This window comes from Postia placenta, assembly GCF_002117355.1.
Source record: "Postia placenta MAD-698-R-SB12 unplaced genomic scaffold POSPLAscaffold_8, whole genome shotgun sequence".
In the NCBI taxonomy this organism is placed as follows: Eukaryota; Fungi; Basidiomycota; class Agaricomycetes; order Polyporales; family Adustoporiaceae; genus Rhodonia; species Rhodonia placenta.
This window is the reverse complement of record NW_020169839.1, coordinates 903408-917368: the sequence shown is the minus strand read 5'-3', so window position 1 is coordinate 917368 and position 13961 is coordinate 903408. Positions and strand designations below refer to the sequence as shown.

The following is a 13961-nucleotide window of genomic DNA, read 5'->3' as shown; positions in this document are numbered from 1 at the left end:
GCCCTTCCTGGCGCTGGAGAGGAGCCTGGTGCAGACCTGAAGCTTCACGTCAATAATCCTAGGGGCAGATGGCAGTTCCAGGCTGGTGACCACAACCTCCCACAGTCTGAAACACTGTGCACGGTCATAAGGATCGGTAAGGACTCACGTCTCTGGTCTTGAGGACTTTCCGGCAGAGCTGAGAATGCGCCTAGGTTCACGGGGAATGACTACCCCCGCGCAAATCCGCAGAATCGTCGAAGGGATCGGTATGAATGTGGTCCCTGAAGTCGACCGCCGTCGGGAGGAGAGGTTCACCTGTCGTGTTTGGTTTAGGGAAGCCATACGTCGCCTCGTTGAGAATAACATTCTTCATTGTCTGGATGTTGATGCATTGGAAGCTGAGCTCATATCGTTGTCGAGCCCTAGTGCAGAGGGTGTCCTAGCAGGGACCGGAAAATATACTATACATATTGCTGCAAGCTGCTTTTGAGCCTACAAAGCTTGTACGTTCTGCTGCGTCCTCTAGTTCACGTTCACGAGGCCGAAAGCCGTACTTATCTTCTGGTGCACCATGTATCTACGCATTTGGTCTTGTAGCGATGGAGTATCACGTACCCTTAGGGCGAGACACAGCCCGCAGCCTTCGCGGTACAGTGTTCTCTTCTACAATTGTTTTAGAAGTATGAGTCCTTACTTGAAGCACGAAAACAGTATCTTGAACTGAACCCACGACGTTGAGAATATCGCGTACTATGCCGTCAGTAGCCTTAATAACATCTCTGCCGGTGCAAGGTCTTGAACGAGCATCATGATTCACCGAGTGAAAACTCGTGTGTGAACAGTCACACACGCCTTACCCAAGTTTGTCTGGAAAAGAGCAGTCAGAAACGGATCTGTTCCAGGCCGATGAAGTCAAATGCATATACTAGCCCGGTAACCTGTCACATACCCTAAGGACGGGCCACGCGATGATGGCTTACGTGTGGAAATGTAGCCATGTTCCGCGAGGGCCGATGATCCCTCAAGGAGATGGGAGAACGATGACGTGGTCGGCGGTGATGGAGAGTAAAATGCGGACAGAAGCTTTTCTCAAACTTTCGTATGCGCTCCTAACGGAGGTTAGACGGATTTGTGTATATGCGCCCGAGGTCCACAACATCGGTTAATCTGAAGAAAACATTGCAACAGATGGCAGAACGATCGGATTTGTGGGGAACGAGGTCGAAGGCCGGGTACATTCTGGAATATTTACAATGCCCAAGCGTCAGGCTACTCTGTCGTATCATCGTTACTGTTCCTGCACAACGTGATCATCTCTCCGGTGAGGACTCTTACACGCTTGCGCGTAAGTGTGTCAACGAGTTCCGCACAACGTCAATTGCTCCGATGATCTCCAATCTCATTCACCCAGTCATCTGGTATCTCTCGTTATTCCTGTATACAACCAATACCCTGGGCGCAACGGGCTTACCCAATCATTCGCTAGGGATTCTCGTCATCAGGCTGTAAAGTGACGCAGGATCTCAAAGCTTTGCATTGATCTGTTATGTGTTCGCACGGAGTCATTATCATTTTCCTTATACTATATGCGAGCGCGTCGGCAAGCAGACGAGTCAACAGATGTTCAAAGAGCTAAACTGCTGCCTGCTAGCGAGAGTGAAAAGTGTAATCGATTGAGGCAATAAATAGGTACGTTCAAAATTGCCGCTTATATTTCGCTGGAAAACAAGCGACTTTTCGCTGCTTTTGAGCGCCCAAATGTGGCTGAAGGTCGCTGAAACGTCGCTGGAAGTGTCACAGATGACTAAGCGTGATGCAGCCGTGATCTGATCACGTTCTCGGCTTGCGAAGGGCTGACCAGCCAATCAGGATGGTGAATCATGTAAGCGTGACATGGCTGTAAGCCAGAATCTGCGAGCGCTTGCGCCGAGCAGTCGCTTATTTGTCGCTGTTCGAGGAGGGAGGGGAGCTCAGATTCTGCTCGCTGCTTTTGGACCCTTAAACGCCGCTTGTTTCCAGCGAGATTTAAGCGGCAATTTTGAATGTACCTAATTTAGTCTGAGTCCTGGGAACAGCTTGCCTCAGGGTGCAGTACTTCAATCGTCGCCTCATGTGTCCTGTGTGCTGGATCTTATCGAGTGCGACTTCCGGAGACCTCCGTCCAGAGCCATTGATCCGAAGCAAGCGATCAAATCGCGATACTGCGTAGCGCTCGCAATTGTGGCGTAGCCTATGGATTACACACCATTTGGTGTGCAATAAATTGGAGGCTGAACATCACAGTCCACTAAATTCTCGCGATATGGATCTCATGTAAGCCATTAGCTTTCTTTCACAGCATCACCGACTTATCCGTGCGGAATACTTGCAGCAACTCCGCTTCACGAAATTTAAAAGTGTGGTTCTCGCTTGTGTCTGCGCTCCTGCGGTGTCTGTTCCATTGCACTAAACCGTGGTTGATAGAAGTGGTTTTGAGAGGCGTGACGAGTGTCTTCTTCTAGCGGAGGTCTGCTGAATGCTTTGCCATTTGGGATATACAGTGATCCGGTCCACGAAAGGTCTGTTGGTCTATGCGGAGTTGGACACACGATCCTATCTTTAGTGTACTTCTGAAATAATATGGCGCTGTAGACTCCTGAAGTGCCTCAATGCTCAATTAGGCTGTGTGGTAATCACTTGATTCATTTGCGACCATCGGTGCTCTTCCGAGCGTGCTGACGACAGCCTCTCTGATGATCTTCGCGCACGGCGGCACACGCAGACCATATCGGACAATTTGGTGAGTGGCTTCCGCCGCCGAATAATTTCACCGAGATGCAGCCACTATTGTTCTAGCCACATTCATCACTACTCGAGCAAGAGATACAGCCAAAGGATCGAGAGCGATAAAATCAGTATGTAATCCCTGCTGGCTTCCGTGATGTCCACACCAATGTGGGTCTTTTAGAAGCCATGTCGGCGCCGTCCTGTATGAACAGCCTCGCCTGGATTTGTCAATCGCAGATCCGGCCAGAAGAAAGTCAGCCGGTGCAGAAGACACACAGCCAAGCCTAGTATCTTGTTATGAGCGCATACTCTGAAGATTGGATCGGCAGACTATGCCGTGGATGCCTTCGCATGGGCACGCTGCAGCCCCTCCCTTGAGATTCCTTTTTGAGGAATAGAAGGATGATGGCGGAGTCGAGTTGCTGTAGCAAAATACACGTGTAGCAGCTTCTTCCAAGTGTATCATCATGTCCTACTGGTGGATAGATGACGACGTGTGCTCGTCGCCCATCGGACCTCGGGTGAACCTGAAGGCGAACCCGAGATTAATTTCGGCGAACTCGAATCTCTTGCGTGCGTGGCCGAGGTCCTGGAGTCTTTGGCTCTAGCTGCAAAAGGGGCTGCGGACATTCAGCGAAGTCGCTAGCTCAATATCAGGGAGGGACGACAAATCTGGACACAGCTGCGCAATGAGATGGCCGAGTGCAAGATATTCTGACAGATAAGAGCGTGAATAGTTACGCCACTTGTGTCGTCTGAAGACGAACATATGTGATCGCCCAGGAGGCGATTGGCTTGCTCACAACGCATAACATACATTGCAAATTGCGATGATGCGTATATTATGAGGGTTCTCCGCGGCTGTGGTGAGAGACAACGTACGAGCGCAAACAAGATACCAGGACGCCAGATAAGCAGAAATCACAATGGTATAGTGGAAGCACGATACCTATCGTAAATGTTGGGTGTGTACAGACGACGGATGAGGGTTAAGTGGAAGCGGGCTCACTGAATGTACATTCGACAGTGGAATGCACGGCGACGGACACGCAATGGGCGCGGCCCCGACCAAAGTGTCTAACATTTGTCGAGTGTCCTAGTTCGCAGGGAATATCGACACATACCAAGCTTAGGCACGACTTACACGACCACGTTGACCGAGATGTTTGAGCTCCTGAAAAGACAACGAGGCACACACCGCAAGATTGCTCTAAAGTCCTATACTTCTATCCAGCAGATGCGACATCGCTTGCGGCTGATGCTGGTGAAGGTGACGCAGGCTCCATGCTCACAATGCTGGGTATCCTATGGCGTGAATTGGGTGGCCTGGCCGAGAGGCGTGAGCACGACATGCATGACATTATAAAGCAGTTCGAGCAGGAGATGAATCGACATGTCCAGAGCTTCCCCCGCTCTGAATGAATTGTCAACACCGATCCATAATTGAATGAATGAAAACACTTACCACTAGAATGCATCAACCACGCCACGGGTCAGTAACCATCCATATCTCATGTTCCACCTCAAGCTCAACGCGATAGTCAGGAAAGATGCCAGTAAACAAGTCACACCATTCCTTATACCGAGGATACCTCATAAAGAGAGCCGTCGTGTACTCCCAGTAGTCGGGCATCCACCCTGCACACTCCCAATCGATGAGGGCGACCGGTCGCATGTCTTCATCGAGCAGTATGTTCGTGGGCGTGATATCGCCGTGCGTGAAACAAATTTTGTGCGACTTCGAGTGACTGGGGGCGGCGATCTCGGTGTGAGTCGCCTCGTTATACTTCAGCAGCCTCTTGTTAAATTCCTTCTCTGAGGCGAAGGGCCCCACGCAGCCATTATTGGTGATGCGGAAGCTGCTGACGCCATTACCGCCGAAGCCGCACACCGCGTGCGGGTCCGGGGGCTCGAGAGCTCTAAGCTGGTCGAACCAGCCGCGTAGCGTGTCCTGGAGAACTTGGAGCTGACGAGGCGAGAGGTCACTGATGTGGCCTGCGCGCGTCTCTAGCTCCTCGCCAGGTACCTTCGTCATCAGTACGAGGGACCGGTCGTAGTAAGGGACGACGTCAAGGATTCTAGGGACAGGGATCGTCGTGTGCAGGCGTACATATTCGGTGGCTAGGGCTTCTTGTACTGTAGTATGCTTCAGATAGAGGCCGAATGGCAGGGGCATGGCGCGCGCAGCCGGGTGTACGTGACCTCGCCAGCGCAAGTAGTCCCATATGAATGAATATATCCTACAACGCAGGCGTTGTAGAAGTGGAATTTGCAGTAGAGACGAGATATAACTGAGGTAGAGAGAGAATTAAAAGATGGGAATGTTATAATGACTCCGTCAAGACTCACCTCATCGTTCGAGGCGTCGAACTTAGGTATGAAGTCAAATTTCAAGGCGGTCTCGGACAGAAGTTTACGCAGACCAGTGGTTTTCCCAGTTTCAACGACCAGAATGGGTCAGCCGCAGCGAGAGGTCACTTGATGACCGCAGCGGGAACCGTCCACTCAAATCGTTAGTATTTGGAGCAAAGGCTGCTGTAAGATCGGCTTGAAGCACACGGCGATTGCCGGAAGCGCCCACGGGCGCGGTTGGATTCGCAAGGCCGTTGGCCGTAGACCACGCGTAGCTTCGTACATCGATGTCTCACCGCGAGTCACCCTTATCCCAAATCCGCACGATCGCTGAAAGGCTTCACAATTCAATGATGTCTTTCGGACCGGGCTGAAGATGTTCGCCACTAGATCAGGACTCTTGTATAAGGGCGGCGTGTCGCTAGCTCAGAAGCAGGTGAGCGTCATGAGCTGCAGTAGCATGATAACCGAAGCTGTAAGCGGACTTGGTCGCGCAGACATCTGCGGTGGACTCAATTTGAGCCATTGTACCTATCGGGCCATGCTTTGCGGTCGATTGCTCTAATATCGTAGCATACAAGACCATGAATTTCATCCCCAGTCTGGATGGAAGTTAATTAAGTTAAATGCGCATCCCGCTTGCTTATCAGTGATATTTGAATGAGTGCTATGCTGGAATATAGCTGGCAGTGGAATGACTGCAGCTCTGGTACTGCGCTCGGTTCCATCACTGGGATAGGCCTCTAGGATGAACGGCATGCTTCTACTGACTGATGTTCCTCTACAACGATAGGGGAATCGGAACTGAACCCTACCTGAGGAACAAGATCCCCCACGATGGCGTACATCTCGGCCGCCAGTCGTATGTTTAGCACTACGCACAAATCCGGGCATTTGGCACCAAGAATGCTGCTGCGAAGATCTTCTGGTGAGAAATTGTGTTTGATTTCGCCGCTCGTTTCAATCCGATAGACGCTGTAATGTCAGATTTTTTGGCCGCTCACGATTGAGAAACCACTGGCCATGAGGAGCATGGCTTGTGTAGGTAGGTACGCACGCGTGCTGGAAGCTCTTTGATAAACAGGACCAACGGCGTGATCGAACGCGTCTTCATATAAAACAGGACTATCGCCCGCAGCGAAATCACAGCCAACCTCCTCGCACCCGCTGTGCGCACCTATCGACAATCACTAAGGTGCAAATGAACTCAGCGTTCAGCACTTCGAAGCACTTCGACAGCTTGACTGACGGCCTTGCTTTATACAGCTTCCATGGCCGAACCAGTTCTTGACGACCTCGCCATAGTGGCCTGTCTATTTCTTCGTCCTGACGGCAGGACCTTCCACTGGATGCTAGCACTCCCTGGCGCCGGTACTCGCGGTAGGGAGCATGCCATGCGCTTGCATGTCATGGAGAATGACCGAAACGGGTGGTATTTTGATGACACCGATCAGAACCTCCTGCACTCTCGTTCTTTGTGCACGGTTATTAAGATCGGTCAGTACTCTTTACCACCGCGCTGCCAGGATCTCTGATAGACCTGAGATGACGTTTAGGTTCTCGTCGGACGTCTGATACCCAAACCTTTACCACTAAAGAGGTCCGCGACCTCCTCGAGGCGATTGTCATGGTGACCCCTGATTTTGAGCTAGCCATGGGGATTCGGTTTGACTGTCGAGTATGGTTTAGAAAGGCCGTACGCGTTCTCATAGAGCACCGCATGGTATGGTGCGACCGCATCAATGATTTAGAGGCTGAGCTCATGAGACTCGCGACCGCCAAGGTTGAGGGTCGCAGAGACGCACGCACGTACAATGTTTCGACGAATTGTAATTGGTTCGGGAAACGTTTTCCTCCTCCCCCCATCTGATTCTCCTTCGTTTACACTTCCAGCTTCATCTTCAGTGTCCCAGTGTACTATGTATAAATAGTTGAAACAATTGGCTGCTGAGTGCCCATTTTGCCTAGCGATGTCGGACTGTCCAGCCCCACAACAAAGTATGGTCCACAGACCTTGCGGCACAATACTCCTGACTTTTTACGATATACATTCGATATGACTGTTGGTAGTAGCTTTAACTGCGACAACGCCCACGTTTGCTGCGCATCAAGAACTTTTAGCGACGACTGCACTAATGAGGGATCCTTAAGCCACCGAAGGATTCTTGAGCTAATCTTAAGTTTGTGCCATATGCCAATTCGCGTGTGGGCAATTACGTATTTAAGGGTTGCTTTACTCAAATCTGGTGGCTCGGGGCCGATCCAAGTCCAGCCACATAGGAGCGCTTCCAAAGCGGCGCTTCTTTCTCAGCGTGAATCGGCGGATCAGACGCCGTGAGCGCTGTGCGCTTTCACAACTGGCCAACGTCACCCAGACATTCAGGACAAAGGTATCAAGAACAACGAGGGCAAACCTATCGCAGGCGGCCAACTCTTCCGTAAGTACTTTCTGAACTGCTGCCAAGATGGCAGCTGCTGCCTGCAGGCGTGACGAAGGCGAATAAGGACCGCGCTGTCAAGGCGTCTGCCGATACAAACTCCGACACCGATGAGAGTGCCCTGTATCTATCCAGAAGAGTACTACACTGCATAGAAGGCAAGCGTCGTGGTCTCCGCCCCATCAAGTTCATCAGCGAGCTGACAGCCAGTCTACCGTCAACTGCGTTCCATCTGACCGCACAAGAAGCGATTGTCCTCATGAGTGCTCACGTCAAATGGTATTGCACTATTGACTTGGGCTCGTGTTCCGTCGTGGTGAGTGCAGTGCGTCACGCACTTCATCCTCAAGTGATTGAATTCTTAATCGAAATCCTTGATGGCTTGTAGGGTTGAATGATACTCGACGGCCTCGAGCGCAGGTGCTGTGTCATATCTATTTCCCGGCAGACTCTCCTAGCTATTGACCAGGAGTCAACAGACGTCTAGCACATTATTGGTCAGAATGTCGCCGATTCAACGCGATCAACCAGAGGGACAGGATGGGCCAGAGCCCAAGGACGAACCATGATGGAATACTGACTGGGGTCAGTCGACCCCTGGGCGGCTGCGCTGGCGGCTCCTTGGCCTCGGGGGATGCTGCGAGCACGTCTTCATGGGAGCCGTCGCCCTTGAAAAACGAAGTGATAGCGCGCACAGAAACATTGCAGGTTGCAGTGTCGGCTCTGGCCAGAGGAAGGGGTTCTCGCTAAATCTCGCAGAGGACGCATCCCTCAACAAGACCTGCCGAGAAGACTTGTCGCGGTAGGACCGCCTCGTTGGCATCTTCTATTTGCCTTTACTAATCATTTCGAAATGTAGTGCGATGCTTACATCCCAAGATAGATTTTCGAGAACAGATTGAAGCGCATGAAGATGCTCTGGGCCTACAGCTTCCGTACCAACAGCGATGTGCGCTTGCCTTTCGAGAAGACGTATTCGCGAATGGCGGCGTCTAGAATGGTGCGTAAGTCTCTGTATTAGTAGAATACAGGAAGCATTCGGTCGGCATGAAGCGTCGGAACCGGGACCTTGTGGATGCGGAGATCGTTGTTGGCTCAACTTCGTAGATTGGCCCTTGCATATTCAGAATCTAATAGTCGTGGCGACCTAGCGGCGCGAATAGGCATTGAAGAGCAAGGTTCAGTGACGCACGACGAGCCGTTTCACTGTATATCTAATGACAGATCTGCAAAGTAGCTGTGAACGTACCGCGTCCGAATCGATGCGGCTTGCCGCGGACGACGTGTCAAACTTTTAAAAGAAGACCCTTGGTGTGTGGTTAGGCAAACACATTGAACCGGAGCAGATGTAAGGTTGATATACAGCATACAACTAATGACTGGTGATCTCGTTGGTATACTGAACGACACCTAAGAGGAGCTGAGCGACAAACCAACTTAGTAGGACCAAGGTTCCATACCGCGAGTGCACAATGATCACCATGGGGCCGCGATGTCCCACAATTTGTCTTCGACTTCAACCTCAACCTCATATTGCGGGAATATTCGAGTAAATAAGTCGCACCACTCTTTGTAGTGCGGATATCTGATGTAGAGAGCCAACGTGTAGTCCCAGTATTTGGGCATCCATCCCGCACATTCCCAATCGATCAGCGCAACGGGCCGCATATCCTCATCGAGCAGTATGTTCGATGGATTTATATTCCCATGTGTGAAGCAGATACGACGTGCTTTTGAATGGCTTGGGGCAGCTAATGCGCTGTGTGTGGCCTCGTAGCCCTTCACGAGCTTCTCGTGGAACTCATTCTGCGACGCGAAGGGTCCCACGTAATTGTCATGCCTGATACGATGGCTTTTGATCCCATTACCGCCAAATCCACACACCGCGTCCGGATTCGGAGGTTCAAGCGCTCTGAGCGGCTCGAACCAGTCGCGAAGGGTGTCCTCGAGAACCTGAAGCTGACGAGGCGAGAGATTTTTGACATGGCCCGCGCGCATACTCAGCTCCTCCCCAGGTACTCTGGTCATCAATATGTAGACCTTGCTACTCCCGAAGGGGACGACGTCGAGGATTCTAGGAACAGGGATTGTCGTGTGCTGGCGAACGTACTGTGTGACGGGGGCCTCTTGGGGGTCAGCCCTCTTGAGATATAGGCCGAATGGCAGAGGCATGACGTGCGCCATAGGGTGCCCATGGCCTCGTCGGAGCAAGAAGCCCCATACGATTGCATATCCTTGAACGCAGACGTTGCACAAGAGGGGGTTGCATTAGGGTCCTCACGCAGCTGAGGTTGAGGAAACGAGTCAATAATAGGGATTCAACACTGAATCCGTCAAGACCTACTTCATCATTCAAGATATCGAATTGAGGTACGAACTTCACCTCGAAAACGATCTCGGACAGGCGAACAAGATGGCAGTGACTCTGTCGTGCGATGAGAATGGGTCAGCGGCAGAAAGCGGTCACTTGATGACTGCAGCGCAGATCATCCACAAGTCGCTGGTATTTGGTATAAAGGTTCCTACGAGAAAGGCAAATGTCGGCGGTGCGTCGGCTTGAAGCACGTGGTGATTGCCGAGAGGGCCCACAATCGTACTATGGTTTACCAGTGGATGAACCCCCGCCCTCTGTCAATCATGTTCTAATGCAAGAGATTTGTCCTAATTCGAGAATCACCTGGATCCAAAAGACGCATTTGGTGTCAGAACCTGAGAATATACATGCGTGAAGGGGCATCAAGTGCTAGAAACAAGGCTGCGCAAGGAAGAGAAATAGTTGCCAGAAGTAAGGCTGCGATAGACGTGCATCAGCATCTTCTGCTTGCGGAATGATTAGAGCGATGGTCCGACAGGTCAAGTACAATGATATAATCAGCGGATAATCTCCGTTGGCTGCCGTAATGTCCACATAGAGCGGGCTCTCTAGAAGCCATGATCTCATGCACTCAATTTGAATCTGCGCCGGATGACTGGATAGCCCCACCCAGACGTTTCCGGCGTCAAAAAGAAGATCGGCGGATGTAGAAGACGAACGGCCAAGCCTAGTAGCCTGTTATGAGTACATATCTGAGGACAAGGCCGGCAAACCACGCCGTGATCCCTCCGCATGAGCACACTGCAACCCCTTTCCTGAGATCTGTTCCTGAGGAATAGAAGGGTGATGACGGATTCAGCGCTGCTGTGGAGAAAAATACATACAATAGCTTCTGCCGCGTATATTTTCATGTCCTGCTGACGGAAGGATTCCGCATTTGAGTACGCGTGGTCGTCACCCGTGAAGCTCTAGCCGGATTCAAAGGCAAATCCGAGAATGCTACCGGCCAGATCGGACTTTTTGTGCAGGGAATCGAAGTTGAGGCGTGCGTCGCTTGAACTGTGGAAGGGCAAGGTATCGCCTAGACCCATCGATTTGAGTCTGTTGGTGAGAAATCTGGGCATACCATAATCGGATGAATACTTGCAGAGACAGAAGCGAGTAGTAACGCTGGTTATGCCACCTTTGATGGGACATTAGCGGTCGCCTAGGAGGAAATTGGCCTCTCCGTGAAGGAAAGGATAAAACGCGAATAATGATCATACGTACGAATAAGCGACAGGGAGAGTATGCGCGCAAGTCAGTATCCAGGAAATTCCAAAAGCAGAACGCGGCATGGTGTACCGAAGGGATGACAGATATCACAAAAGGATAGGTATGCATAGATGGTGGATGTGGATGAACTGGAAGCAGGCTCATTGGGAACTAACTGTACATTTAACTGACGAAACGTACCACGATGGACACATGGATACGCGACGTGTGGGACCTCGAACGAAGTATCATGCCACACCTCGCGCTCTCTGAAACCTCGTTGAATATACTAGATCGCAGGGACATCAACAAACATCGCTGCACTTAGATGCTGAAATATGGCTGCGCTGAATGAGACGTCGGAGCTCCTAAACGGATTATGAGTACGGATTTGTTATTGATTTGAAAGCCACACACCGCATGATTGCCACAGTTACCATGGCGCCGCAATTTCCCACAACTCGTACTCGACCTCAAGCTCGACACCATATTGCGGGAATATTCGAGTAAACAGATCTGACCATTCCTTGTAGCGCGGATATCTGATGTAGAGAGCGTACGTATACTCCCAATATTCTGGAAGCCAGCCTGCGCATTCCCAGTCGATCAGCCCAACGGGTCGCATGTCCTCGTTGAGCAGTATATTGTGCGGGGTGATGTCGCCATGAGTAAAACAAATCCGGTGTGGTCTCGAGTGGCTTGCGGCAGCCATCACGCTGTGCGTCGCCTCGTAACCGCTCACCAGCTCCTCATGAAATTCTTTTTGCAAGGCGAAGGGCCCAACATACTCGTCATGTCTGATGCGATAGCTTTTAATCCCATTGCCACCAAACCCGCAAACCGCATCAGGATCTGGAGGCTCGAGAGCTCTGAGCTGGCCGAACCAGTCGCGAAGCGTGTCCTCGAGAACCTGTAGCTGACGAGGCGAGAGGTTCCTTATGTGGCCTGCGCTCTTGCCTAGCTCCTCGCCAGGTACTCGCGTCATCAGTATGTAGACCTGAGCGCGCCAGAAAGGGGCGACGTCGATAATTCTGGGAACAGGGATTGTCGTGTGCTCGCGAACGTACTGAGTGGCTAGGACCTCTTGTGGGTAGGCTCTCTTGAGATACATGCCAAATGGCAGGGGCATCACACGCGCAGCATGTTCGCCTCGACCTAATCGCCGCGAAAGCCTCCATATAGTGGTGTATACTCTCCCGCGCAGGCGTTGTAGAAAGGGATGTTGCAGTAAAGACCATACAAAACTGTGCATTCGTGATGAACGATGTCTGTTGCATTGAGCCGATAGTAACCTACTTCGAGACGGTCATTGTTTAGGACACGAGGAATTTTGCAGCAACGAAGCCTGACGCCGGACGGGGAGAATGGGAGAGGGTCTGTGGGCTGGTGCTCGCTCCGGGAACGCCTGGCCGTAAGAGGCCGCTTGCCAGTCTGACAACGCGTGAGGTCGGTCTTTTGAGGCGGCGCTCTAAATGTCATCATGAGGAAGCAGCGGAGGCCCACGCACTGGCACTTGTCGGCGTACAGGGTGCTTGAGATGCGCCTGCTAGTCGAGCATCTCACCTCGCTGCGGCGCTATTGTTCGTATAATGGTGATCCTTCCTTCGGGGACCTTCGACCCTGGGCATCTACCTGGACAGCGTAGTGTAAGGTTCGGCGAGTCTTCGCAGCCCTTCTCACAGAGCTTGCTTCCAATTCAACTCCAAGTATAATTGATACCAATGACTAGACTAACTATGGGCCATCCAGTTCTTCAAGAGTGGACGACGCATGTATCTGTTTCTCACTGTGAGTCACTTCCGAGCCACCACAGGATCATGTTGCGTTCCCAGGAAGGATTCATATGATGTGCGATCTGTCGTCCTCGATGCGAAAACCGGACCTTGGAGCCTGAGAAGACCAAGCGGATCGAGATCTAGTACCCCAAGGCGTAGCCTGCTGTTGGGAAAATAATAAAGTGCATCTTAGGTTTTCCAACAAGATATGGGGCAGAATCAAGGCACACTAATGCACATAATATCGTGCCAAGCCTGTTTGCGTTTTCTTGTCGATGGTAGGTCCTACTGCAATCTCGAATTCGAGACGCAATCGCAGACAAGAGCGATCGCCTGCACACATAATCCGTACGGTTGGTTGCGAAAGCAGCAGTACTACGCAGTACCATTTAGAATCGCTAACCTTCAAACACCTCAACATATATGACGATATGGTGACAAAAGTTATGATTGTAACGAGTTCCTCGTGTTAATATTTGGGCTGCACTATGCCGATATTCAGGTTACAATCGACACAATGTGACCTTAACTGTGAGGCATGACAAGGCGGTAGGAGGTACGCACGATACCGCCCATAACTTCAGCCATTTATCGGCAAGCCCTTTGACAAACCCGTGCTATAGTGAGAAAATGTACTTTATTTCACGCCTCATTTCAATCCGATAAACGCCCTGAGAGTTAGAGATTCCGGTAGCCCACGGCCGAGATGACCCTGCTAATCAAAACCATAATTCCTTTATGCGTGTGCACCAATACTTGTTGCCCATAGAATTCTTCTGACAAACAAGGCCAACGATATGATTGCGGATGCTTTGTACATAAGGCACATCCGCATAAACGGAGCCGCAGTCAGTCTCTTCAGAACATCTGTTGTCTGCAATGCGTTCTCAAGGTGCGCACACACTCGGTGTTCGTCGTGCCGACTATGTAGATGTCGGCTTAACGTGATGCAGCGCTCATCTCTGAGGTGGTCTTCAACGTCAACTCTATCGTCGCCGCACTCTTCACGCGCGGAAGAGATGAGGGATTCCATTGGATGCTTGCCCTTCCTGGCGCTGGAGAGGAGCCTGGTGGCAGACC

General features: G+C 51.3%; 6 protein-coding genes across 6 annotated transcripts in view; 3 read left to right on the top strand and 3 right to left on the bottom strand.

Moving 5' to 3' along the window:
- Positions 1-472, top strand: part of POSPLADRAFT_1046878 (hypothetical protein) — a gene marked incomplete at both ends in the record, with an annotated part of 1112 nt that extends 640 nt beyond the window's left edge. The window contains 2 exons of the mRNA XM_024479146.1: positions 20-136; positions 195-472. Coding sequence (XP_024338350.1) covers positions 20-136; positions 195-472 — 395 coding nt within the window. The remainder of the gene's footprint in view (positions 1-19; positions 137-194) is intronic.
- A 3753-nt stretch (positions 473-4225) lies between these two features.
- On the bottom strand, positions 4226-4924 carry POSPLADRAFT_1057329 (hypothetical protein; the record flags this gene model as incomplete). The annotated part of the gene is made up of 1 exon (XM_024480902.1): positions 4226-4924. One exon carries the CDS (start codon positions 4922-4924, stop codon positions 4226-4228), a length of 699 nt encoding a protein of 232 aa, XP_024338349.1.
- Positions 4925-6371: 1447 nt separating this feature from the next.
- POSPLADRAFT_1046877 (hypothetical protein) lies at positions 6372-8645 on the top strand (the record flags this gene model as incomplete). Its single annotated transcript, XM_024479145.1, has 6 exons — positions 6372-6597; positions 6657-6929; positions 7476-7538; positions 7586-7854; positions 8422-8542; positions 8563-8645. The coding sequence occupies 6 exons, from the start codon at positions 6372-6374 to the stop codon at positions 8643-8645; spliced, it is 1035 nt and encodes a 344-aa protein (XP_024338348.1).
- A 369-nt stretch (positions 8646-9014) lies between these two features.
- On the bottom strand, positions 9015-9710 carry POSPLADRAFT_1144120 (hypothetical protein; the record flags this gene model as incomplete). Its single annotated transcript, XM_024485657.1, has 2 exons — positions 9015-9612; positions 9649-9710. The coding sequence occupies 2 exons, from the start codon at positions 9708-9710 to the stop codon at positions 9015-9017; spliced, it is 660 nt and encodes a 219-aa protein (XP_024338347.1).
- A 1829-nt stretch (positions 9711-11539) lies between these two features.
- POSPLADRAFT_1144228 (hypothetical protein) lies at positions 11540-12358 on the bottom strand (the record flags this gene model as incomplete). The annotated part of the gene is made up of 1 exon (XM_024485676.1): positions 11540-12358. One exon carries the CDS (start codon positions 12356-12358, stop codon positions 11540-11542), a length of 819 nt encoding a protein of 272 aa, XP_024338346.1.
- A 1466-nt stretch (positions 12359-13824) lies between these two features.
- The window catches only part of POSPLADRAFT_1144713 (hypothetical protein), a gene marked incomplete at both ends in the record, with an annotated part of 590 nt that continues 453 nt past the window's right edge, over positions 13825-13961 (top strand). The window contains one exon of the mRNA XM_024485728.1: positions 13825-13951. Within this exon, the coding sequence (XP_024338345.1) occupies positions 13825-13951 (127 nt within the window). The remainder of the gene's footprint in view (positions 13952-13961) is intronic.